The 23,530-nt window shown below is 51.6% G+C and overlaps 10 protein-coding genes across 11 annotated transcripts; 6 read left to right on the top strand and 4 right to left on the bottom strand.

The window, feature by feature from the left end:
- Positions 1-1,064: 1,064 nt before the first annotated feature.
- On the top strand, positions 1,065-1,816 carry PPTG_22318 (hypothetical protein). Its single transcript, XM_008903358.1, has one exon. It carries the CDS (start codon positions 1,412-1,414, stop codon positions 1,742-1,744), a length of 333 nt encoding a protein of 110 aa, XP_008901606.1. The 5' UTR covers positions 1,065-1,411; the 3' UTR covers positions 1,745-1,816.
- A 194-nt stretch (positions 1,817-2,010) lies between these two features.
- Positions 2,011-3,849, top strand: PPTG_08121 (hypothetical protein). Its single transcript, XM_008903052.1, has 3 exons — positions 2,011-2,607; positions 2,681-2,929; positions 2,999-3,849. Exons 1-3 carry the CDS (start codon positions 2,050-2,052, stop codon positions 3,785-3,787), a joined length of 1,596 nt encoding a protein of 531 aa, XP_008901300.1. The 5' UTR covers positions 2,011-2,049; the 3' UTR covers positions 3,788-3,849.
- On the bottom strand, positions 3,256-5,621 carry PPTG_08122 (hypothetical protein). Its single transcript, XM_008903053.1, has 2 exons — positions 4,208-5,621; positions 3,256-4,140 (listed from the first exon to the last, which is right to left on the bottom strand). The coding sequence occupies exons 1-2, from the start codon at positions 5,528-5,530 to the stop codon at positions 3,853-3,855; spliced, it is 1,611 nt and encodes a 536-aa protein (XP_008901301.1). The 5' UTR covers positions 5,531-5,621; the 3' UTR covers positions 3,256-3,852.
- Positions 5,622-5,874: 253 nt separating this feature from the next.
- PPTG_08123 (hypothetical protein) lies at positions 5,875-6,989 on the bottom strand (the record flags this gene model as incomplete). Its single annotated transcript, XM_008903054.1, has 8 exons — positions 5,875-5,915; positions 6,021-6,063; positions 6,142-6,227; positions 6,311-6,382; positions 6,463-6,522; positions 6,607-6,715; positions 6,790-6,878; positions 6,938-6,989. The coding sequence occupies 8 exons, from the start codon at positions 6,987-6,989 to the stop codon at positions 5,875-5,877; spliced, it is 552 nt and encodes a 183-aa protein (XP_008901302.1).
- A 124-nt stretch (positions 6,990-7,113) lies between these two features.
- On the top strand, positions 7,114-9,273 carry PPTG_08124 (hypothetical protein; the record flags this gene model as incomplete). Its single annotated transcript, XM_008903055.1, has 2 exons — positions 7,114-7,545; positions 7,645-9,273. 2 exons carry the CDS (start codon positions 7,114-7,116, stop codon positions 9,271-9,273), a joined length of 2,061 nt encoding a protein of 686 aa, XP_008901303.1.
- A 13-nt stretch (positions 9,274-9,286) lies between these two features.
- On the bottom strand, positions 9,287-11,932 carry PPTG_08125. Of its 2 annotated transcripts, XM_008903056.1 has the most exons (3): positions 11,145-11,932; positions 10,998-11,072; positions 9,287-10,930 (listed from the first exon to the last, which is right to left on the bottom strand). In XM_008903056.1, exons 1-3 carry the CDS (start codon positions 11,741-11,743, stop codon positions 9,394-9,396), a joined length of 2,211 nt encoding a protein of 736 aa, XP_008901304.1. In that variant the 5' UTR covers positions 11,744-11,932; the 3' UTR covers positions 9,287-9,393. The 2 variants fall into 2 exon arrangements, with proteins under 2 accessions (XP_008901304.1, XP_008901305.1); XM_008903057.1 differs by having other exon boundaries at positions 10,998-11,932.
- Positions 11,933-12,429: 497 nt separating this feature from the next.
- Positions 12,430-13,295, top strand: PPTG_22319 (hypothetical protein). Its single transcript, XM_008903359.1, has one exon. The coding sequence runs from the start codon at positions 12,510-12,512 to the stop codon at positions 12,795-12,797; it is 288 nt and encodes a 95-aa protein (XP_008901607.1). The 5' UTR covers positions 12,430-12,509; the 3' UTR covers positions 12,798-13,295.
- Positions 13,296-14,339: 1,044 nt separating this feature from the next.
- On the top strand, positions 14,340-15,263 carry PPTG_08126 (hypothetical protein; the record flags this gene model as incomplete). Its single annotated transcript, XM_008903058.1, has 3 exons — positions 14,340-14,404; positions 14,822-14,924; positions 15,075-15,263. The coding sequence occupies 3 exons, from the start codon at positions 14,340-14,342 to the stop codon at positions 15,261-15,263; spliced, it is 357 nt and encodes a 118-aa protein (XP_008901306.1).
- Positions 15,264-16,746: 1,483 nt separating this feature from the next.
- PPTG_22320 (hypothetical protein) lies at positions 16,747-17,652 on the bottom strand (the record flags this gene model as incomplete). The annotated part of the gene is made up of 1 exon (XM_008903360.1): positions 16,747-17,652. The coding sequence occupies one exon, from the start codon at positions 17,650-17,652 to the stop codon at positions 16,747-16,749; it is 906 nt and encodes a 301-aa protein (XP_008901608.1).
- A 1,691-nt stretch (positions 17,653-19,343) lies between these two features.
- PPTG_22321 (hypothetical protein) lies at positions 19,344-21,541 on the top strand (the record flags this gene model as incomplete). The annotated part of the gene is made up of 4 exons (XM_008903361.1): positions 19,344-19,458; positions 20,440-20,506; positions 20,570-20,900; positions 21,227-21,541. 4 exons carry the CDS (start codon positions 19,344-19,346, stop codon positions 21,539-21,541), a joined length of 828 nt encoding a protein of 275 aa, XP_008901609.1.
- Between the last annotated feature and the right edge of the window lie 1,989 nt (positions 21,542-23,530).

Consider the following 23,530-nt stretch of genomic DNA (forward strand, 5'->3'; position numbering starts at 1 on the left):
GTATCGTCTGTTATGCAACGGACATCCTTTCTGGCGTCCATTATGAAACAAGCTTTCCCTCTGGTATATTAAGCTCAAGGACTTAAGGTAGATTTATCGCGAATTTTTACTTCCCGACATCAAGCTACTTTCTAATAATCAGGAAGCAGAACCACGTGGGGAACCGCAACTATGAGCAAAAAAGCGTGCCTGCCAATGGCGAGAAGAGCATCCATCGCTGACATAGAATCAATTGGCCAATAAAGCGCAGAAAGAGTTTGCTTTAGTCATACGCCCTGCACAAGCTACTATTTCAACAATTCTGAAGGAGAGCGAGCGCTATCTTAGCATCCGCGAAGAAGACAGATCAGCCCGCCGCTCGCGGATTATACTGTTTCCTGAATTGGGTGTAGCTAAGGCAAAGGCCCGATTCTGAGAGTTGAGCCATAGGGTCAGATACAGCTCTCAAATGGCTGGTTGCAATCATTTCAACTACGACACGGATTCAAAAGCCTTAGTACACACGGGGAACGTAAATCTGTCAACACCACTGCACTCCCAAATTAGCAACCTTATGGGGTGGTTCATTAAAATTTGAAACACCATTATTATCTGTTTTAGGTTTTATTTTATTATTTGTTATGGGTGGAGTCTTTTAGATAACATCCAGGTAACCGTGCCTGAATACACTCTTGGAGACGTCTACAAGTTTAACGAGACAGGCTTGTTCTACAAGCTTTGTCCGGACAAAGCTATTGCTACCTATCCAAATGAAGGCTCCAAAAAGAACAAAACTAGAATTACGGTCGCGCTGGCTCACAATGCAGATGAATCCAACACCCGAGAACCACGTTTTATTATATTATATTCCAACCTCGCTGTTTTAAGAAGAACACAGCAGAGCAATTGGGTTTTTCGTATCGGAACAACAAGAAAGCGTGAATGACTGTAGTTTTGTTTCGCGAGTGACTGTGCAGCTTTGAAGCAGACATGGAAAACCAGAAGCGAAAGAAAGTTCTGGTGATGGATAATGCCTCCTGTCTCATAGAGGTAGGCTTGGACCTGGAGTGTGTGAAGGCATTTTGACTTGCCGCTGAATACCAAATCTAAGTTGCAGCCGCTTGATGCAGGCATCATTGCGGCATTGAAGCGGCGGTATCGACGCAGACAACTACAACAGGCGCTTGACAAAGAAGAAGAAGATCTTAATCGTCATATCTACGACGTAGATCAGTTCTTAGCAAAGTGGTGGGTGAAATCGTGCTGGCGCGAGCTGGGTCGTGCCGAGGCCGGTGATCTTGTCTTAACCTGCTTTCAACACACTAAGATGGTGCCTCGGATGACATCAAACCGTCGCTCTCGACGGGAGGCGGATTAACTTCTGAACTACGAGATTTTTTACTGCTTGAACCGTCACCGAGTTCGAGATCCAATGAACATCGACGATTTCGTTTGCAATGGTGCTGATAGAGATAGTGCAATGGAGTCCCTAACGAGAAAAGAGCTGCTAAGTGACTCGACTGGTTTGCCGTTTATTGATAGAGCGGGGGATGAACCTAATGATGATGTCGATACTGCGTCCGTTCAGAGTGACACCTACACACTACACAAGAGAAAGTGGATGCAATACGGAGTGTCATTTTCATGTTTCTACAGGACCAGGACCTTGATGCAAAACTGCTGGGAGCTCTCCGAAAGCTACAACTACGCGTACGGGATCAACTCCGCTGTGAACAAGACGCTAAAACTACCCAGACATCGATAACCAGCTCTTTCAGGCAAGCGGAAGACTATTAGATCTGCAGAATTGAAGATCACTTATAATATTCAACAGGTATCATTTTTACTCGATATATTTTACTAACTACCGCGTCGGTGGATTGCCCTGATATCATATATAGGAGTATCTCGGGTTTACAGTATCAGGTATCGGTTAGGAGAAGCCAAAGAATAAACATGTTAAAACATGTAGTAAAATCTTGACGGAATCTGTATTATATTTTCATACAGATTCAGTCATTAAAAAAAATGAATTGATACCCTTTTGAGACGTACCTTCAATACATACGAATGGAGTCTACTGCGTCTAACGACTACGCGCCCCCGCGCGAGCTGGAAGTCAATTCTAGCGACGCCATTCGCTTGATCCTGCAGTTCTTGCGGGAGAATCGCTTGTTTGGCGCCATGCGTGCGTTGCAGGAAGAATCACAAGTGAGTCTCAACGCCGTGGAGTCGGTGGATGCGTTGGCCAGCGACATCTCGCACGGCCGTTGGGACCGCGTTCTGCAGCAAACTAAGGCACTTGAATGCAGCACGACGGCAATGATGGACCTGTATGAGCTGGTGGCGCTCGACATGATGGAGGCGCAAGAGAGCGACGTGGCCGTGCAACTGCTACGCACTACTCCAGTCATGGCCACGATGAAACAGACACAGCCAGAGCGCTATCTACGGCTCGAAAAACTGGCTCAGCGTGTTATCTTCGACCCGGCCGAGGTATATGCTGGTAGCAGTAAGCAGAAACGGCGTGACGACGTTGCACAGCTTTTCCGCCATGAGGTGGCTAGTGTGGAGCCGTCCCGACTGCTGGTTCTGCTGGGCCAAGCTCTCAAATGGCAGCAGATGCAGGTACTGACGGAGTTTGAAGGAGGTTTTAGAGTGTTGGTATCGAATATTCACCTTTTAATTTGTGTTGTTGCAGGGTCTGGTGGCACCTGGAGAAGATTTTGATCTGTTTCGAGGAGGAGCAAAGGAGAAGGTGGTGGACCGATCCGAAAAACTGGTGCGAAAACCCGCGGGTAAGATCAAGTTTAGCAAGACCTCCATGCCTCAATGCGCGCAGTTTAGTCGTGACGGACGGATGCTTGTGACGGGTGCGAAGGACGGATTTGTGGAGGTCTGGGACTTTGAAAAGTGCAAGTTGCGAAAGGATCTGGACTATCAGGCAAAGGTGCACGGAAATACTGATACTTTCGTGACACTACTACCTACGTGCTAACATTTGTCTAAATCTTATCAGGATGAATTTATGATGCACGACGCAAGTGTGACGGCCGAAGCTTTCAGTCGGGATGGAGAGTTATTGGCAACAGGTAGTGAAGACGGCAAGGTCAAGGTGTGGAAGGTTTCAACGGGGATGTGTCTACGTCGCTTTGACAATGCTCACAGTCAGGGCATTCAAAGCATCGCGTTCTCGCGAGATGGCACTCAGCTGCTGACGGCATCATTTGATCATCTTGTTCGCATTCACGGTCTCAAGTCAGGCCAGACATTGAAGGAGTTTCGTGGCCACCAGAGCTACGTCAACACGGCTTTCTTCTCATCAAACGGCAGCAAGGTTATATCGACGTCCAGTGATGGCACGCTGAAGATCTGGAATGCCAAGACGACAGAGTGTCTGCAGACTGTACGACCACCCAGCGAGTCCTATACTGCAGAAGTGGATATCGTGAGTGCGTTGCTGACACCTATCGCGTCTGGAACGGATGAAGACATCATTATTTGCACACGCACCAGTGAAATGCTTCGCGTGTCAATGGGGGGAGAAGTTTTGCTGACTTACAAAGGAGATCCATTCAACGACAAGAAGGTTGGAAACTTTGTTGCCTGCACGCTCTCAATGCGTGGCAAGTGGCTGTACGGCGTGACCGACAAGGGCTTTATCGTAAGCTTTGCCGCAGCCACTGGAGAACTCGAGACGTCGATGCAAATCTGTAACGCAGACGCATTCGGCATCGCCCACCATCCGCACCGCAATATTGTAGCCACTTACGGCAGTGACCGGTACGTTCGACTGTGGAAAGCGTGATACTGCGGATAGAGTATCAACAGAATAGATTTTGGCAGTTGTGGAGATGCATCGTGTATGGTTATCTAGTTTTTCTTGCCCTTCTTGCCCTTGCCTGACTTCCTCTTGCCCTGCTGCTGCTGTTTTTCACGCTCTTCTTCGAGCGCCAACTCTTCTCCAAGCTGGTACGGAGACCGGAACGACGCCGAAATATCGCTAGACGCAGTCGTGGCAGCTCCCTGCACGCGAGAGCCAAATCGGCGCTCGACACCTTCGTTCTCCGAGGTATCCCACAACGCTAGTACACCCTTAGAACCACCAACGCCGAGCATGAACGGCGAGTCCTGGTAGAATGATAGTGTGAACAATTCACCCTGCAGAACAGCATCGGTGTAAAGTCAGTAGAGGCCACAACAATATACTACAGCAGTTTCTACGTACCACATTCATCTCCTTGGAGGTGACGCATACAGGGGCATTGTCCTTGAGGTCCCAGAGTTTGACAGTTTTGTCAACGCCAGCAGTCGCAAGCAGACCAGGTACCTGGGCAGAAAAAGAAATGGCTGACACGGCACCAGCGTGTGCGTCGAAACGGAACAGAGGAGCCGAGCCGTTCATTCGCACGTCGAAGCCCACAACAACACCGTCTTCCGAAGACGCTACAATGGTGCTCGGATTGTGCGGCGCCCACGCAATGCTCTCCACCTCGGCAGACAACTGAAACTTAGAGAAAGCGTCGGGCTGACGACCATCCAGCACAACAATCGTCCGGTCGAAAGACGCACTAGCAAGCACCGTAGTCTCAGCCGGATTCCAGCGTACACTCTGCACCTTGTTGCTGTGGTGCGCCATGGTGTACAAGCACTTCTGTGTCGTAATATCCCACACCTTAACGGTAGAATCAGCGGAGCCACTGGCCAGCATGTTGCGGTGGCTGCTGTTCCAGTCGAGCGACATGACAGCGTCCTGGTGGCTACCAGGTTTGAGCGCCGTCTTGCGGTTCTTCCGTCGCTTGGACACCTTGGGCATTGCCACATCGCGCAGGTCTTCATCCTGTTCACCGCCGAGCGTTGCTGACGGCTCAAGCACGTCCAGTACATTGAGATCCCAGATCTCAATACCAGGCTTGAACGTACCCACCGCGACAAAGCTGCCGTCCACCGGACCTGTAGTTGGGTCCAATGGGACAGGAGCACAGTCCATCCAGGCCATACACAGCGGGAAGGCGGGCAGATTGATCTCATGGTGCACGTAGAGCGCACCGTTCTCCTCGTCATAGACCTGCACCTCGAGGTTACTGAAGTCCTCCTCCGTGTTGGCTACGAGGATAACGCTGTCAGTGGGTCGGATCTCTACGTCGTCCTTGTCCATCTCCAGCTCATCGTCCTGTTCGTCCTCGTCGTCCTCCATTGCCACGTTGCCCTCCTCATCGGGCTGGTCAGCCATTTCATCCTCCTCCTCGTCCTCGTCCTCCTCGACAGCACCGGCGCCACCGCTAAGGTAATTATTGATGGCTGCATCGTCATCTTCCTCGTCATACTCGTCCATCTTGAAAGACGCAGGCAGGCCGTTGCTGTCCTTCTCGTCCTGGTTCTGCTGCTCTGCGTCCTCCTCTGCCATTGCAGCCTCCATGGAGCTCTGCTCCTCTTCCTCCTCCTCTGTAGCAGCTTCACGCAGCATCTTCACCTCATCGTCGGTCAGCTTGAGCTTCTCCGGGATGCGACGCGACGCGCCTTTGGGTACCCAAGCGAGCGCAGAGATCATGGCGGCCAGGTTGATGCGCGGACGAATGGACTATGAGTGGCGTGCGTGGCCATCGATTTTGAAAAACCTTATGTATAGAATAAATGAAATACGACAGTAAGCGTACATAATCGCGCGACAACTGCAACATGCACCTTGTGTAGCCAATTATCTCAATCGATCAGTACCGCACTAATACTGGAGGTGTTTGGCGATCGTCAACGGCGACATTGCGGCAATTAATAATGATATTTACGCAGGAGTCGACGATGTGAGTTGTCAAGTTGTCACCTTACTGTGTTGATACATTTTCACATTTGTAGGCAGCTTCGATCTGCTCCGCTTAACTACAGGTGTGTGATCTGTTACTTCCTGAATATCACAGGTGAGGGCTCCTTGGTCCCGTCTAAGAAGATATTGTTGAGCAAAAGATGTAAGCAAAGCGCTTCAGTCAGCTCCAATTGCCTCCAACCAGACACCGGTATTGACACGCATCTTGGGAGACTCTTACCGACTCTTGTTTGGTGTGTTTGATCCTCGTCAAAACTACGCCGCTGCAAAAGTAGGCAGATACAATAGAAACATTGTTTCAGCCTTTTAGGTTCTTGACCATTTTGCGACTGATTGCGCACCTCATGATCGTCGTGCGTCGGCATCGCTGCAAACTGATCAATCTGATGCTCGACGTCGAGATCACGTTCTCGCTGCTGTTCTTGATCTGTTGTACGAGTATATGCAAAGGAAACTGTCGGTAAGCGAAAATTAATGAAGGTTAACCGTTTTTTTTTTCAATCTTCGTACTTCGTTTTTGCTGCAAACTCGCGACAATGCTGTAAAGCAGAGGAACATGCGTGAATCGCGGATCCTCCGTGACTATAAAAACAAGAAAAACGCAGTAATCGTAATTAGCAACACGAGATGGTCACTGCCGATTCGGTAATATCCCCTCGCACCGTTCAACTCGTTCGACAAGAACTGCCGATCGAATGGTTTTTCAGCTGGCTGTCCGGACTCTAAAGGCATTCCAGCACAAAACACATCAATTGATAAACACCTCCCTCTAACCTCCTGGTCTTCATTCAAAGAAAATATCTTACCTGGCAAGAAAACTGACAGCGCATGTCGATAACCATTGTATTCGAAATACTCACGAATGAGCTCGTTGATGATCAGATTTTCATTTGACAGCTTCGGCTTCGGAACATCCTGCAAACATTACATCATCAATATTACAAGCTAGCCATCCCTCAAACCCAGCTATCACAAGCTTTAAGCGCTACCTGATCATCCAGCGCTGCAAAGATCTCCGCTCTAATTCGAGCTTTGATCTGATCCAGCGAGCCTCGTGCCGCCAGCGTATCTTTTAGCACTACGCACCACATTGTCACCATTTCGTTCAGACTATGCATTATGCAGCTAAAAACCCACCTTCTTTGAGATCCGATAGCGTCGCCTGCCCTCCGTCGGCGTTCAAACTCATATCCTTCAACAATAAAAAAAAATGCACACGAAGGGGCGTCAAACAGCCATATATGTGTGCCACACCAAAACCTGTTACTGTTGATGGATTTTGGCTCAGTGAGCGATTATCTAAGGCCGAGGCGATGGCGTCGAGTCCCGAGGCTGGCGAGCGCCTAGCGCGCATCAGTCGCATGCGCACGCTATCAGCATTGCTGGACGACGATCTGGAGGACGAAGAACAGCTGCCGGAGGAGTGTCGGGTGCTGTTTGCGCACGTGACGGCGGCCGCGTCCAAAGACTCTAAGGACTCTGGGGACGAAGACGCGGCTCAGCTGGAGCAGGCGCGACGCAACGAGTTTCTATGTGTCGAGTGCGAAGCACACGAGGCCGAACTCTTCTGCGAACAGTGTCACGACTACTTCTGCGAGCTATGCTGCGGCGGCCAGCACCGCAAGGGTAACAGGCGGAAACACACGTTTCAGCCGCGTTTCCCGGCGTCTAAGGCCGCTCCGGCAGCTGAGGAGGCCACGAACGACGTGGAAATGGAGACATCGAGAGATGCTGTGGACTACGATGTACGATGGTGTAATTGCATGCGCTGGGGAGGCTGAGGGGACTGAGAAACAGAGTACTTTGTGTTTATGTTGGTTTGGTCTGTGTTTTTGTGGTTGTAGAGCGATGAGGACGAGCTGGACGGAGACACAAGCAGCAGTGAGGATGAGGACCTTGATCGCGGTATGCATGGCGCTGACGACCACGATTCAGATGCTTCTGACTCGGATGAACATGCAGGACGCCGTAACATTTGTAACATGGTGGGTCATTATCTGTTAGGTTACCCGTCGTCGCTCGGCCCAGCAAGACTCGCGAACGGCAGCGCGAACGCTGCAAGCGCTGAAGATGCCGCCAAGATGCTGGAGCGAGCCAAGTACATCCCTGTGCGACTTACCTACGAGGAACGCAAGCTACTGCGAGCGCTGGAGGCTGCGCTGTGTGTAAGCAGTTACACGGATAAGCTGGATACGCCCAAGTTCCTGCCGGCAGCCAAGCGCGTGCGTGCTCAGCTACAAGATGTGTGCGGATTCCTATCAGCATTAGCAGTTGCATCGGACTACAAGGCCGGACAGGAGGTCCTGGACGAGAAGAACTTCGCCGAGAGCGCCGAGTTCTTCCAGGAGATCTTCGAGCTGGGCAGACGATACAAGATCATGAACCCGGAGAAAATGCGTGGTGAGTACGGCAAGCTCATGTACTTGCTTCAGGATGCAGTGAGCCCGGAGCTGCAGGAACTGCTCGGGTTCTCGTGTCTCCAGAAGATTCGTACTGTGTACGATGTGCTGGAGGCTGGTGGTGCTTTGGATATGCTACGTGACGCTCGTATTGAGACTGCCACGATGGTGGTAGCACCTGAGGGAAAAACACGCTTCCAGATCCAGCGCCAGATCAAGCAGAAGGAGCAGGCTATTCGTGCTTTGAGCGACAAATACGAGAGCAGGCGACTCACTCGTGACTCGCTCCAGCAGTGCCTGTACTCGATCGCAGATAACAACTACCATTTGTACTTTGAGCGCGACCCGATCGACCGTATGATCAAGTTGCTGACCACGCACTTTAATCCAGATGACGAGAAAGAAGACAGCTCGCTGGCCATCATTAGCGGAAATGATGGTGCTCGGTTATCCCATTCGCACAGTCGACAGTACAACTATGTGCTGCAATCGCTGACGCTTTGGCGCGAGATCGCACACGACATGTTCCGTCTCTGGTGTCTGACAGACGAGGATCTGCTCGCTGACGGCACCCGGTACGAGCTGACGGATACCGGTCAAGGTCTGCACCGCATCCAGCCTGCGCCTCGTGTGTCGCGCGCCATGCACGTTATCCTCCATTCAACACAGCGCAATCTAGACTCGTGGGTGGGCTCGAGTGTGATCCATCTGGGCGACAAGAATGTCCCCAACGCACTCATGTTCATTGACAAGTACACTCAAGTGGGGCATATCCTGCGTCCTATTGTCAAGGCCATCGATAGTATTGAGTCCATGTGCGAGTCGTCAAAGGCGATCCAAGGATACGTGGACACCACGTTCGGTGGTGCTCACAAGCTGAAGCGCACTATTCTGGCAGATTTCTTTCGCGAGGCTTTCGACGGCAGTGGCGCTGACAATTTCTTCGAGGCTGGATCGTGTATTGACGGTCGACTCACGAGCGCTTGGAACTGGTGTTCGAACCTCCACAAGAAGCCATTCTTCCCCATTTTCAAGATCACGGGCTTCGTTGGGTTTGACGGCAAGTTCGGATAGAAGAGACCCTGAATGGTGCTGTTCGGAGCAGTTAGAGAACATGATTACCACGTCAGATGTGCCTTGTTGATACTTCTCAACGCTATTGACATTACAACTTAAACTCTAACTAGTCCAGCTTTATATCGACATGGGTTGTGACGAAGATGACGACCAGTCCATACTCGCACCACCATAACTCACAGACGAACGACTCATGATCTGCTGGACAGCATACACCACTTCTGTAGCGGACGGCCGGTCGTCTGGGTTAAGCGATAAACAAGCCTTCGCCAGCTCCAGCACAGCCTTGGGACAGCTTTCCGTGAAGTCCGGGATGAGCTCTCCAGCAGCGACCATGCGGAGAATAGCCGTCTCCTCCACCTTTCCTCCTTGAGGCGGGTTCTTCGCGTTCCAGTAAGGGTAATCCTCGGTGTCAATCTCCGAAATGACAATACCTAGTGAAAAAATATCGGCACGTTCGTCGTAGTCCTTGCCTAGTAGAACCTCAGGAGCAATCCAGAAAGACGTCCCGATGCCTGCCGTCATGTGCGTCTCCATAGCGTGGCGCTCACGGGACACGCCAAAGTCGCTCAGTTTGGCCTCCATCTCTGTGTTCAGCAGTACATTCTTGGACTTGAGGTCACGATGGATCAGCTTGGGATCCAAAGAGTGCAAATACGTCAAAGCCTCAGCGATATGCTGTGTGATACGAAGCTTGTGAGCTTCCCAAGTTAGCGGGGTATTACGTAGCTGGAAGCTACGCAGTACCTCACGCAAGTCTCCACGCTCCATGTACTCCGTCACAGCGCTTAGATTGCGCAGGGTATCCCACGCCACACCGATAAATTCGACAATTCGAGGATGTTCCAGTGTCGAAATGAGGCAGATCTCCTTCATAAACGCCTCCACATGCTTCATATCTTGGCATAGATCCGTTCTAATGCGCTTAATAGCCACACGACGCCGATTGTACACACCACTATACACGAGTCCGAAGCCTCCTTTGTTGATGCAGTTGGCCACTTTAACATCCTTGAACGGAATACGGTGCGCGATGATCAGAGGATCGTTGATAATGTTGGTGTTAGCCGTGAAATGTGAATCGAACGACAATGTGTGGTCAAACACCGACTCATCGCCGTCTTTGCGACGGTTGTGAGCACGACGCTGTCGGATGAACACGAAGATCAAGACACAGACCACAATACAGGCCGCCACGATCACGTAGATGAGGTAGCTGTTGCTGCTGGACGAAGAATCCGACGACGTCGACGCTGTCGTGCTGTCCAGGACGCAGAAGTCAATTCCGTGTGCAGCCATCCACGTGCCATTGTCGCAAGCGTACGAGTCAGTAGGTGGGTCCATGTTGAAATTCGTGAGCCCCGCAATGCTCTCGTACAGTTCACTCGAGACGGTCCAATTCTGGATTGCATTGTTCTCCAAGTAAAGACTGTTGAGCTGGTTCAAGTAGAACATGCGGTACGGGATCTGTGTCAACGCGTTGTTGCTCACGTTGATAGACTTGAGTGGACACGGGTTGGCAGTGCACATTTGTGATGAGATACGAGAGTACGTGCCGTAGAGCTTGTTGTGTGATAGATCCAGGTACTCGAGACTGGCGAAACCCTGCAAGAACGTCGATGTCACCTGACTAATATTTGTATACCGAAGGGTCCTACATAACAAAATGAACCTGTCAGTAAGTATATGTTCACTAGAGATCTGAGCAGTGGGTAACTTACAGATTCTGGATGGCAAGAGGGATGTAGTCCGTCGACGCATCCAACGCAGAGTACAGGTCGATATTTTCCATCGTACTGACAGCATATAATTAAACATGTGAGTACATCATTTCTCATCGTACAAAAACACAACAATTGGCCACTCACATTTTCTGTAATGCCGATGTAGTGCCCACCTCGATCAAGGACGGATTGGACGTGTCGTAGTCGTCCCATCCAGTAGCTTCGGCCGTGACATTAAGCGTAATCGCATCTTCTCCGACTCCGACGATCTTGATGGACGTCAGGTCGTCAGGAGCGACGATAGTTACAAGTGACGTGAGTCCAAGTGTGGCACCGAATTCGAGTGTTAGCGGTTGGTCCGTCAGCTCCGTCCGTGACTGGATGTAAAATTCCCACTCAGTGGAGTTGGCGTAGCCCTCGAGACACGTACAGCTCACGCCGACGTTCGTATAGACATCGGGGCATCCGCCATTGGGCGTGAGTGTGCTGGACTTGGTCTGTACGGACGGTTTGCCGTCGCACACGACTGGCAGAGCCTTCCAATTCGCCGTGAGGCTACTGCCGATTGTGCTGCCCCATACGCTCTTAATATCGTTCGGAAAGAGCCGCGTCTCGCCGTCCTCCATATAATTCTCTAGCCAGGCCTTCACTTGGTCATCGATCTCTTCACCACTGCTGCTAGTGGAGCCCGCAGCGCGCACCACAACCAACGCCAGCGCCAGCGTCCACAACACCCGCAGCATTGGTGCCAATTGGTTTAACCGATAATGCAATTACTCTCAGTGGATCTGAGTCCGTCAGCTGTACTGGACTTTAGGCGTCGACACTTCAGCAGTCAAGAATTGAAGCTCTGCGTGGCAGCGAGCCGAAGTGTGAGTGACGGACTGGGAAGCAGAGAGTTTATCATAAGGTCGTTGTTGGCCCGGTTTTTTGTGATATCTGATGGCAACTTTATTTTCTAGCAATCCTGGAGGGAGGGAAGACCCGTTCAAAATATAAATTCTAAATTTCTTTATATTAAAACTGTGCTAGATGTCGCCCCTCCAGTCATTCGTTAGGTAAGCTACCCTGTGTTCAGTAAAAAAAAGTTAGCGGAGACTGCACTCACAGTCGCCGCTCCAGCATACGTGCGGATCGTGTCAACATTAGCTAGCACTGAAGAGCGCCGTGCGCCTAAAGCACCAGCTGCAAAACAGAATTGATGTGATGTTCACTGGTGGGGCAACCCGCACCCAAGACGGTCAACAGGTCCTTACCGTCGCTAGTCGCGGCATGGTTTGACAATCTTGCACGGGCGATATAAATATATCGGGGTCAACCCATTTGTATTGATCGTAGCATGCGGCGGAGGAGTCTTCCCAAGACAGCTCCAGCAACGCTAGCATAAATCCCATGTGCGCCGGCGCCAGCGTGAAGATAAAGCAGACGACTTCAACTGTAAGACTACTTACTATCCCTGTAGTGGACTAAGACGGGTCCGTGTGTAGTTATTTCGGTGGCAATGGTGGAATGCTGCTGCATGTGCTTGCAGCATGTCAAGTGAAAGGTGTCGCTGCGGCAAATTCCTACGCATCCATGGCCATCGAGCCACGCCCGACAAGGCACGGCCGCATCTTGCTGGTCGGCACCGTCGCGCGGTTGAAGCCGACGTCAACGTCTCTGCACGACGGTCGCGGGCAGAGCTTGGGCTTTGAAGGCGACGCAACTCGCCTTTGGTCCCACTTCACCATGAAGTTCACGCGAGGAAAAGAGTTGGTAGCTTTTGAAGCCGGAACTGACCCCCATTTTCACACGTGAGCTCTGTGGCCCAGCAGAGACCATAGCCACATCGCCATCAGGTTGGTGGATGCAGGGCGTTTGTACATATCAAACGACACACGCGCAAGGGAATACTGCCCGTAAGCAGCTTGCGAGTTGGAGATGCATTACCTTGAAGAGCTATTACATCCGGCCGCCATGCCTTCCTGACTAACGACCTGACCAGCTTGCTGACAGAAAATACCATCTACTCGAGTCTCGAAGCTTTCCTTATACGATAAGTTTCTGGAAAAGTTTTAGTAACTCAGGCCGAATTTCGGCGGCGCTAGGTCGGTCCACGCACGGGTCGCACTTGCAAACGGCGGAGCGTTATTTTCGAGATGCAAGTTCGATTCCAGCGCTCTTATCCTGGTGCTCATGCGAGATACCAAAGTCACTTAACTTTGCTTCCCGAGTTCAGGTCGCGGTGATTCATTTTGGGTCTCAAGCTAATGAATGTAGATAGGCTAACGAACGCCTAGACGACGTGGAGAGCAATTGTAGCTTTGTGATCGTTTCATGTCAACTGGAAACCGCTTTCATACTTTTGCGGAACAGTGCTAAGATGACCGCGCTCCATAATTCCGAAACTGCTGATACATCCACAAGGCGGCACTGCGTCTGTGAATCTTTCTCCAGCCAGCCCGCAGACCTGCGTAGAACGTTTGTCTGAAGATCATCATGCAACAGTGCTGCGCGACTGGCTTCCGCTACTTAGCAGTGAGCCCACGACCATCTTCGTATCAAATGTGGAACACTCACGTCCAGGCGAAATTGATCGATCTTATATCGCTGTAGCTGTGGCCTCGACTCGGCTCAATATGCTGCCTACAACAAAACTAAATATGCTGGGAGGCCAGCTAAAAGCTGGGTGGACAACCTCACCGACATTAATTGGGCCGGGCGCGATTGTCTTCTGATCCTCTAACATCCTTCGCTCAACCATGACACTTCTTCTGTTTGAGATTACAATATTGACAATTCTACTATTTGAATAAAGTGCTTAGAATTCGCATCTCCACACAACTATATTAGCAATAATCGGATTATATATTTACTTTAATAAGCACCAGAAGACGATGGCTAACCTGATCGAATAAACACTAGTAGTTTATCACACTTTGTTTTATCGACGGTGCCAGCTCTTAGCTGGATGAATTATGTGATTACAACAAAATTCTAAGTATTGTTTTTACTGTTATTTCGTTCTTACATACGAAAACTAAGTTAGACCTGCTGGAAGTTAGACATCATGAGCTGATAGTGTCGGCTAGGAGTGCGTTCGAAGACATTAGAGTGGTTTAGCAGAAAGCTACGAACGTGTGATGCCCAGTTTTTTTTTTTTTTTGCGAGGTAGGCCAGAGACGAGCGTCACACGTTCGTTCAATTGATGTAGCTACGACTAATAAGCTTTCTACAAGTTGTATACAATAGCGTATATAAATTTATATTCATCCAGCATTGTATCCGAAAACTGTATACCACAATTTGGTGGAGCACAGTCCACATCTTGCAGCAGCAGTCACCAGCCAGCCACCGACCATGGAGTCTTCTCACCCGACCAAGAAGCGCAAGGCACAAGTCCGCTTTGACGACGACGACGACGCGTACGCCCCGCACCTCGATGGGCTCAATATGCCGCACTCAAGAGAGAGCAGCCCGCTGCACTTAGCGTAGATGAGGTCCACCATGTAGCGAAAGATCAGGCACAGAGCCGTAGGAGACCTTCCGAACATCACCCCAAGATCCCCGTACCGCCCGGGGTATGCAAACCGTAGCGACTTGTGCAGGCAAATTACGCCACGCTTCCAGACCCGGAAATTGAAACGACAGTCTCCGTCGATTAATGCGTTGAAATTGAAGTTGCCCTTCAGTGCGAGGACGGGCCTTGGCACAGGGGGTTGGGCGATGAGCAAAGCGGCGTTCTCGACGAGGACGAGGTCCAGCATAGCTGCTGTGAGAGCTAAACTCTCCTCGAGCATCTTGACTGACTTGTGTGCTTCGTGAATGTAGTATACAGCTAGGAAAGAGGATAACCTCGCGTTCGCTTTGCTAAATGCGTTGCTGGCCAACCAACGTGTGCTGCCGTGTGATCAGGGTTGTGTAATTGGCGCCAGTCTACAACTCGTACATGTTCCTGCTGCTAAACCAATCTATTGGTTTATGTCGACATGAATTCGGTGGGAGTACCTCAATAAGGATGCAGTAATAGTATGGAATACTATGGGGAGCAGTAGTGATTGCAGACAGCAGAAGAAGTGACGAAGATCGGGATAGCCAGAGGAGAAGGACCATGCGAGTGACGGGAGCAGGAGGACAGCGGGACAAGGACAGCAGAAGATCAGCAGGAGTGGCAGCGAGGACTTGAAGGATGACGGTGATAGTGGCGGCGGAGACAAAGGTCCTGTAGGACGTTGTATCGGTCTGGGTACATTCAAGGAGAGCGGACGCGTGGTGGAAGCATAGCAGAAGACCGTGAGCAGCGGAGACGCGATATCTGACTGTATTGAGCGGTTCTCCTTCAACGCAGAAGGTCGCAGCTGTAGAAGATCGCAGAATCAGGAAAGGCCGCAAGGCCGGACACATGTGAAGTAGGCAGTCAGTCTTAGATTTGCTGTGAAGTAGAGAAAAGACAGCTGCGAGGTTTAACCTCCGAATAAGAAGAAGAACTGAAGAAGAGAACGCGCTGAGTTGCAGTGCATCTGCAGCCCCGAAGTGAAGTGCCGTAACAGGAGAAGCATTGCGTAGTGACCGAACGAAGTTCTAGTGTGTGGAAGGAAACGGGTATCAGCAGCCTACCCACCAGATACTGGACAGTCACAGAGAGGTATCGGAGCCCTCGTGGTAGTTTAGCCCACTGCGGTAGATTAACCCGCGACGCAGCCCTGGACGACCTGCAAGATCACTAGAGACTCGTAGCGCCAGACGACCGCAAGGATTGTGCGTGGAAGTGCTGTGTATATTCGGTCTTAGTGTGTGTTAATAGAGCACCAGACGTACGTGGGTCCACCGGCACCTGTCTGTTGGCCACAGATACGACTGGAGCGGTACGAGGTGTGCACAAGGAAGCTATTGCAATTGCCTATTCTTACTATGCTATTGGATCTGGCCCCTCCGAGACGATTATGGGCCGATTCAATCTGAAGACACTTTTGCGGCAAAAAAAGGAATGAATGAAGGCTATAACGAAATTGTATTGCACTTGAAGGTGCATTCATATACCACTTTCATGAATCACGCTACTTCGCGTCCAATTCGGTAATGAAACCCTCATTGTCTGGATCCGGCGCAGGTGGCGGATGTGACTCGTGCGATATGTACCTATCAGCAGCCAATAAAAAGTCCTTACCCTGACCCTATATCTGATTCAAAATGCACACGCCATTGCTAAAAACTGTCTTCTGATCTGATTCCGTTCACACTAATTTAACCTACCCCCTCATAAAATCGCACACGCTCAACGAAGTCCTACTTCTGAAGACATGCAACTTGAGACATGCCGAGTTTGATCACGAACTTCCGTTGTGTGGACCGACACTTCGAACCGCGCCAGCCAGTAAACTGTCCTGAGGTATGATTGGCCATCGTGGTATCACAATGGCGACTGTGACATTAGCCTGTCACACCGTTCCCCACTAAAGATGAGAAACACACCGCATTCGACGTTTGAAGATACAGCAATGAACGAGCAGCACGAGGACGCCAGCACGTACGAGGATACACTTATGGCTTGGGCGCTGCACGATGGCAGCGTCATCGTGGACGCACGCAGTCCGGGCAAGACGCGCAGCTTGTTCGAGAGATTCCGTGCGGCACGGGGTAAGTCGGCCACGGTGACCCGCACCGTGACCATCAGGTCTCTTGACAAGGCGTGGACAGCGCTTGTGAGTCGTTGGAACAAGGAAGGCGGGGCTGCCTTTGAACGTATGCTGAAGAGTCGTGAGGCGGTTCACGAGCGACTTTCCGTCAGTGCGCTGGCAGCCCAGATCTGCGGACTTTCGTCTTGGATCGTCAGTGCTGCTTCGCGCACTTTGTGGATTGATGTCCACGCTGTTGCGCTGGAACCGTGGACCGCGCCCGTGAAGAGGAGGCTGCGAGCGCGCAGCTTCTGAGTCGCCTTCATCGTCGCGTGGACAAACTGAAGCAGGAGAATGCGGAACTGCGTCGCCGCGTGCAACGCTGGGACGCTGGCGCGTGGAACCAGCGTCGCTGGGGATAACGGTAGGATGGTACCGAAGCAGGCGTCCCACGTAGAAGGTGGGGGTAGCCGGAGAGCGGTAGGAAGTTGCAGTGTGTAAACATCGCCAAGTACCTCCGACACTTTAAATGGGCCCATATATCGTGGCACGAGCTTGTTCGTGCCCAAATTCGTCACTAAAGATGGTTGAATTCCAGCCGTCGATAATAGAACGCGATCCCGTACGACAAATGTTTCGAAATGTTTACGGCCTCGCACATCCGCGTATTGTTTCTGGCGATCGACAGCTGCCGCAATCGCATCATGAACACAGCGAATAACCGACTCGCGTTTCCGGACGAATTTGTGAACAGCCGCTGCATCACGCTGCCGCAGCTCAGGATTCGGCCAGAAATTAACAAGAGGCGACGCGGTGGGCTCGATCGCATCCTGCCGCGCGCTACCAGAGAGCAATCGTCGCAGGCTGCCAGGGTCGATAAGCGTCTGAGTTGTCCAGTGTGACAGTGGGGGTAGCGTCGGGCGTCGCCTTTGTGCAGGAAACACTCCCATGACGGCATCTTGAGCTGGAGTGCTGGATATCGGTGAGGTTGCTGTCCTCACGGAAGCGCGCGTACGCATCTCTCGCGCTGCAGCCTGTTCAACGGACCGAGTCGTCATGCCATTCAATAACCCCGAAGAGGGCCCGTGAGTGCCATTATTCCCAGCGATGGTATGGTCATGTTCGTCGCTGGAAGGTTGAACGCCAGAGAGACCTTAAGACGCGGAGGGACCCGCACCCGTATCATCGCGCCCGGAGAAGTCGTCAGTGCCGGTTGAAGGCACGGAACGCGCGAGACCCAGGAGCGCTGGAATTCTAGGATGTCGACCGTAGTTGACGAAAACCGAGTGAGCCCCGTGGATGCATGCTCAGCATTGCTGATCGACCATCGGCAGAAACGAACTCTATGACTTGAAGGGTGTTGCGTAGCTGCGCAGGACGTCTTCAAGAACGCGATTTACCCGTTCCGACTAACCGTCCGCCTCCGAGTGAGCCGCGGTGGACATTAACAGCCGCGTCCCAAGAGAATAGAAGAGCTCGGACCAGAACGCTGCGGTAAATCGGGGATCTCGATCAGACAGGATCGAGGCCGGTAAACCATGGTGTCGATAGACGGTGTCAACGAAGATCGCCGCAGTCTGTCGTGCGGTGATTGAGGCAGCAACCGGTGCAAGATGTACCATCTTGCTGAACCTGTCGACAAAGGCGAGGATACCAGTGCGACCCTGGATGTCGCGAGATAGACCGAAGACGAAGTACATGCTAACGGAGTCCCAAGCACTTCGTGCTACGGGTAGTGGTCGAAGTGGGGGCTATCTCGAGGTAGTCGGCTTGACCCACTGACATACTTCGCAAAAGCGTACCCACTTGCGCACCCTCTTGTACATGTGGGGCCAGTAGAAGTCTCGTGACAGCGTCGCGAAGGTCTTTTCACGACCAAGGTGTCCTGAACTGGGACTATCGTGGAACTCGTGGATGATTCTGGCGCGAAGATTATCGTCCAACGGGACGACGGTACGTGGGGTGTCGGGTACGGTCGACGCAGTACGTTAGCAAGTCGCCATCCAAGGCGTATCGGTCAATGCGAGAACGGTTCCGCGGGGTCAACCGGAGCCGCGCTGAATCCGACAGGTGAGGGCCTTCGTCGCGGTCAGCAACGATGCATGATTCTGTGTAAACAGCGAAGGCCTGTTCACCCAGGAGGTAGACGCGGAACATGATGAGCGCGTAGCACATGGCTAGAAGCTCCTTGTCGTGGACGGGGTAGTTTCGTTCTGCAAGCTTAAACTGACGCGACTGGTAACTCACCGCGCGCTCGCGTCCTTCATCGTCGAACTGCATCAACGGACAACCGATGGCAAAGTCGCTGGCATCGCAGACGACATGGAATGATTTTGAGTGATCAGGCAGCATTAAGACTGGCGCGGTGGATAAGCTAGTCTTCACCGCGTCGAAGGCGGGTGGTGCTCTGGACGCCACGACCACATGGCGTCAGTTTTAAGCAGCTGGGATAACGGGCGGTGTGGTGTAGCAGAACACACAAATACCGTCAGATGTGGATCCTCACACAAACCACAACAATACGCCTAGTCTACAGCCTAGATTTGCCAGTTGGGCTGGCTAAGCCAGGCAAGATAGGCGCTTGTATGGCCTGCGCTGGGGTTGGTCCCCCGTGGTTCGGCCCAGCCGGGACAGGCGGTGCGCTCCCGCGTTCGCCAGGTCACGCCCAACCAAGTCAGACTCCTTCGAGCGTTCGCCAGGTGATTCCTGCGAACCTCTGTCCTTGAAAACCTGTGTCCTCCACCAAAAGATGGACGACGGAGCGCGAGCGGTTTTACAGGGCACCGAGCGCAAAGGCGTCTCAGCCAGAAGCATCACGGCACCCGGGCTATCCGGCGTACCGGCTCGCCGACCTGGCGAGTCTTGTCAGTGCCCGGCTGAGCGGGTCTTTTATGTACTCGCTTAGCGAGTCTTAACTTCTTCGCGCGGAGCGAGACTGTTGCCCTACCCGGGCCTACCTTATCTCTTGGCGCAGCCAGTCAGTACCCTACAAGCTATGCCTCTCGGGTACCAACGGCAGACATTTATCCGGCCCTGTGCAGGGACTTACCGGAAGAGTGTACACGTATTTTGAACTCGGAAAATTCTCCTCTGTTTGATCTGTTATCTGCTAGGAGTCTTTTCGGACTCCTCCTATTCTTTTCCTATGTTTCCTATGCAAATTATAAGTGAAATAGAGGGTGTCGGATCTCATCTGACCGTTCACCGGCTTCAACGGCTAGGCGACTCTTCGGACCCAGCTGACGTCCGCCAGATGAGTACCGCACTCTTTGACTCTTTATCCATCGTCAGCCAGGTCAGTACCGTGGACTTTGGGTCCTAAGCCGAGTTTGAAAGTAATCCGCCAACCAGTAGAAAAAATACTACAATAATAGTACTTTTACTGGAACAAACAGTAATATGAAACAATTTAAGTTACTACTGTTCCAGTAGACAGTAATCAATATTGAAGCTAGAAAGGTACTTTTTTCTACTGCTTGGAATCCAGAAGGACACTTGCTCATTTCCGCTTTAGACCACCGCTATGGGTGGTGTCGGGCGACGGACAAGAATCTGCGGTCTTCACGGCATGCGCGCTCTCCAAGTTTCCTCGCTTCACGTCGAATTCAGGTCCTGGGCGACGTCAAAGTTGGACGATGCGGGGTTGTTTGTGCCGGTGGAGGTCCTGTGGTCATACTAGAGCTAGCTTCTACGGTAATAAACTTTCTGGACAATGTCGACCGTGGAGCTTGGACGCCCACTTTCCAAGTTTCCACTTCAACAAGAAGCGAACAAGCCTACCCTCATGAAGTGCACCTTCGTCGAATGAGTGAACCTCGAGCTGCCGACGTTGTACCCGTGTACAGTGTGCGAGGGGGAGGTCCATCACCTGTGTTCAAACGACCTGTTTGACCCGGAGAACCTTGCTGTGCAGTAAGTAACTTTATATTTGCCTTACTTATGGACAGCTCTAACGACTACGTGAATTTTTTGTAGCCCGCAGTGCGTGTTCAGCTGGAAGGCACAGACGGAAGCGAAATCGAAGAATGATGGCCCAGAGGCGTTCGAGATCGTCGGCTCAGTATCCGATGAGTCGCGCAGACAGCTGACGTTTGAGGACGCTGGTCGACGGTTTCTGAGCTCCCTACATCAAGAAGCTGATGAGGTGCTGGATAGGTGGCTGAGCCACAATGTGCTCTGGGTCCAAGTAGCGGTACAGCAGGCTGATGACAAGGGCTTGACTGCTGAGATGATGACAGTCCTCTTACTGGTACGCCGCAACGGCACTGTACGCTGGAGTCTACAGGGCCTCTTCAAATGTGTGGATGTAAGTCGGTGGTTCAAGGAGGTGGGCGCTAAACAATTTCCTTCGATTGCCACTGCAAACTTGCTCTCGCAGGACTATATGCAGACACAACTGATATATCTCTTGAGGCACAAGAGTGAGTCGCACTTGTGAATCGCCTACACGTGAAATACCGAGCTAAGGACTGGCGAGTTGAAGAAATACACTCGGATCAAGGGGGAGAGTTTGATAACACCTGCCTTCACGAATTTGGCGCTAAGGAGGGGATTTATTTGTCGACGACCAATGGCTGTACTCCGTAAGAGAACGGAATTGTCGAGCGTGCGAATGGAAATGTTTTGCCCAAGATTCGAGCTCTACTTTACATGACAAATTTACCGGAGTTGCTATGGGGAGAGGCAGCGCAGCACGTTGTCTACACGCTGAATGTTACGGCGACGCAAGTCCTACAAGGAGTGACACCTCACGAGAAATTCTCTGGTGAACCACCTGATGTCTCGTGCTTGAGGACGTGGGGGCGCTTAACCTACTACCACATAGCTAGTGGAGCGCGGTCCAAGAAGAAGAAGCTGTCGTCTAGAGTTGGGACTTCAATTCTTATCGGGTATTCTGCTGCTACTCATGGGTATAAGGTTTTGGATCTCTCGAGTGGAGCTGTGTAGATTCACCGTGGTGGAAACTTAACCATTGTTGAAGGCTATACAGTGGCGCGTGCTTACATGGGCATGTTGTTGAGTAACGCATACGACCATGGAGACCACGACCTACCGGCGAAAACATCGCTTGTGTCTATGCAGATGCAACTGGATGTAAGGGTCGTACTTAAGTGATCGACTAGAAGCTCTAAACTTCTAAGTTCTAGACAAGCTATAGAGTAAATTCGTATCTAAATCTAAAAATGGACGCTCTTTTTTTTTTTTTTTTAATAAATTCTGTCAAAATTCCTTATCAGATTGGACGCTTTATTGTCTTGACAGAATTTATTGGTCGTAATACAAACTTTAAGTTACGACCAATAAATTCTGTCAAGACAAGAGAGCGCCCAATTTTAGATTTGCTACTTCTATTTTTGACAAGAGAACAACCATTTTTAGATTTGCTCTTCTATTTCTGATAACTTTAAAAGTGTTTTGACACTATTAAGCAGAGCAATGGGGAACGGGGCTTCAGCGTCTTCAGCACCAGCTCTGCATGGACTGTCGTCGCTGCCCTACCAGAGGAAGCTCGATGAGAAGCAGGACTCGATGTCGGACATAGCGATGGGGGAAGGGCGGCGTGCTTGCGGTAAGGAGTGTTGCTATCAGTGAAGGCAGTGGTAGATGTGAAGCCACGAAATATATGTATTTGATGAATTGGATGTCTGTGTCTTTTACACGTGGCCTGCTATGGCAAGTATGTCTTGTGAGTCGACAGGAGCGGGGTCTTCAATGCGTCCGATGGCGAGGAGACGCTTGTACGCGGCGATGCGCTCGTCCAAGACTCCTGACTTGTGCAGTGGGCGCAGTACACGCAGAACGCTTCCGGCACCCTTCGCGTTGGTGCCTCGTGTCTTCAAGAACGCGAGAACAGCGTCTTCAGCGCGGCGACCGGTATCAAGGACTTGATCTTTGTAGTCCTCCGCTTTAGCATCAAGAGCAAAGCCCTCAGTGAGGAAGAGCTTCATGAAGGCGACGATGTGGCGGAACTCCGACTTCTTCTGGCGATCGCTTGAGTCCCAGACGCGAGGCACCCTGGTGTACCATTCGTACCATGTGGCAGACAGGTTTGTAGCTTGCTTCTTTCTGCGTTTTGGTTTCCGTGCTGGGTCTGACGATGCTTGAAATTGTTCTTGTTCAGTAGTGGCGTGTGCTCTCTTTTTTTTTAGCTGCGCCGCTTCGACAATCGCTAGACGCGCCGCCAAGACCTTGTTCAAGGCGATAAGCTCATCAATAACAGCTAGAAGGTGATCATGCTCTCGACACGTGTGCGTCTTTTCTTCGGTCTGCTCTTGTTCTTGTGCAGGGACTGCAGCTTCCTCATTCAGCGCCATGGACCACGCGAGCAAGTCAGCGGTACAGATCTGAGCGGCTCCCAGGCACTCCTCCACGCGCGTGACGATAGGCGCATCTGGTGCTAGCGCTTTGAGCTGCGGGAAGTATCGTACAAGGTAAGCTGTAAGTACGCTAAGTGCTTTGGTACTCACGTTGAGCCGTTGATCTTTTAGGCCTGTGCACGTGCTGAACAGGAGCTCCTGCAAACACCCAAGCCGCTCACGCGTCGTGTGATCCTGTTCCGCGATGTCGATAACCGTGGGTGATGCGTCTGCATCCCATCCGCTCAGGACTCGTGCTACCTTGCGATCTTCACGTGCAGTGTTCGTGATGTAGGCGAACGCCTTGCTCGTCTTGGTCATGTCCCACGCCCCGCGGTCGAAGATCCATTGGGCTGCTAGGTGGTCGTCGCCGTTCGCGTGCTGAGCTCCGCCGCGGCGAAAAGAGTGGGAGGTAAGGTCGGCAGCAAGTCCTGCTGGCTCGGCAACGCGCTTGAGCATCCGGTTGACGAGGCCCTGCATGCTGTCCTCACCCCGTTTCACATCTCCTCCGCTGGGCTTCTTCTGCGACGGGGTGCTGCTAACCGTGGTGTATGTGCTCGCAGATGGCGACGTGGAAGTG

This window comes from Phytophthora parasitica (genome assembly GCF_000247585.1).
Source record: "Phytophthora parasitica INRA-310 unplaced genomic scaffold supercont2.15, whole genome shotgun sequence".
Lineage (NCBI taxonomy): Eukaryota > Oomycota > Peronosporomycetes > Peronosporales > Peronosporaceae > Phytophthora > Phytophthora nicotianae.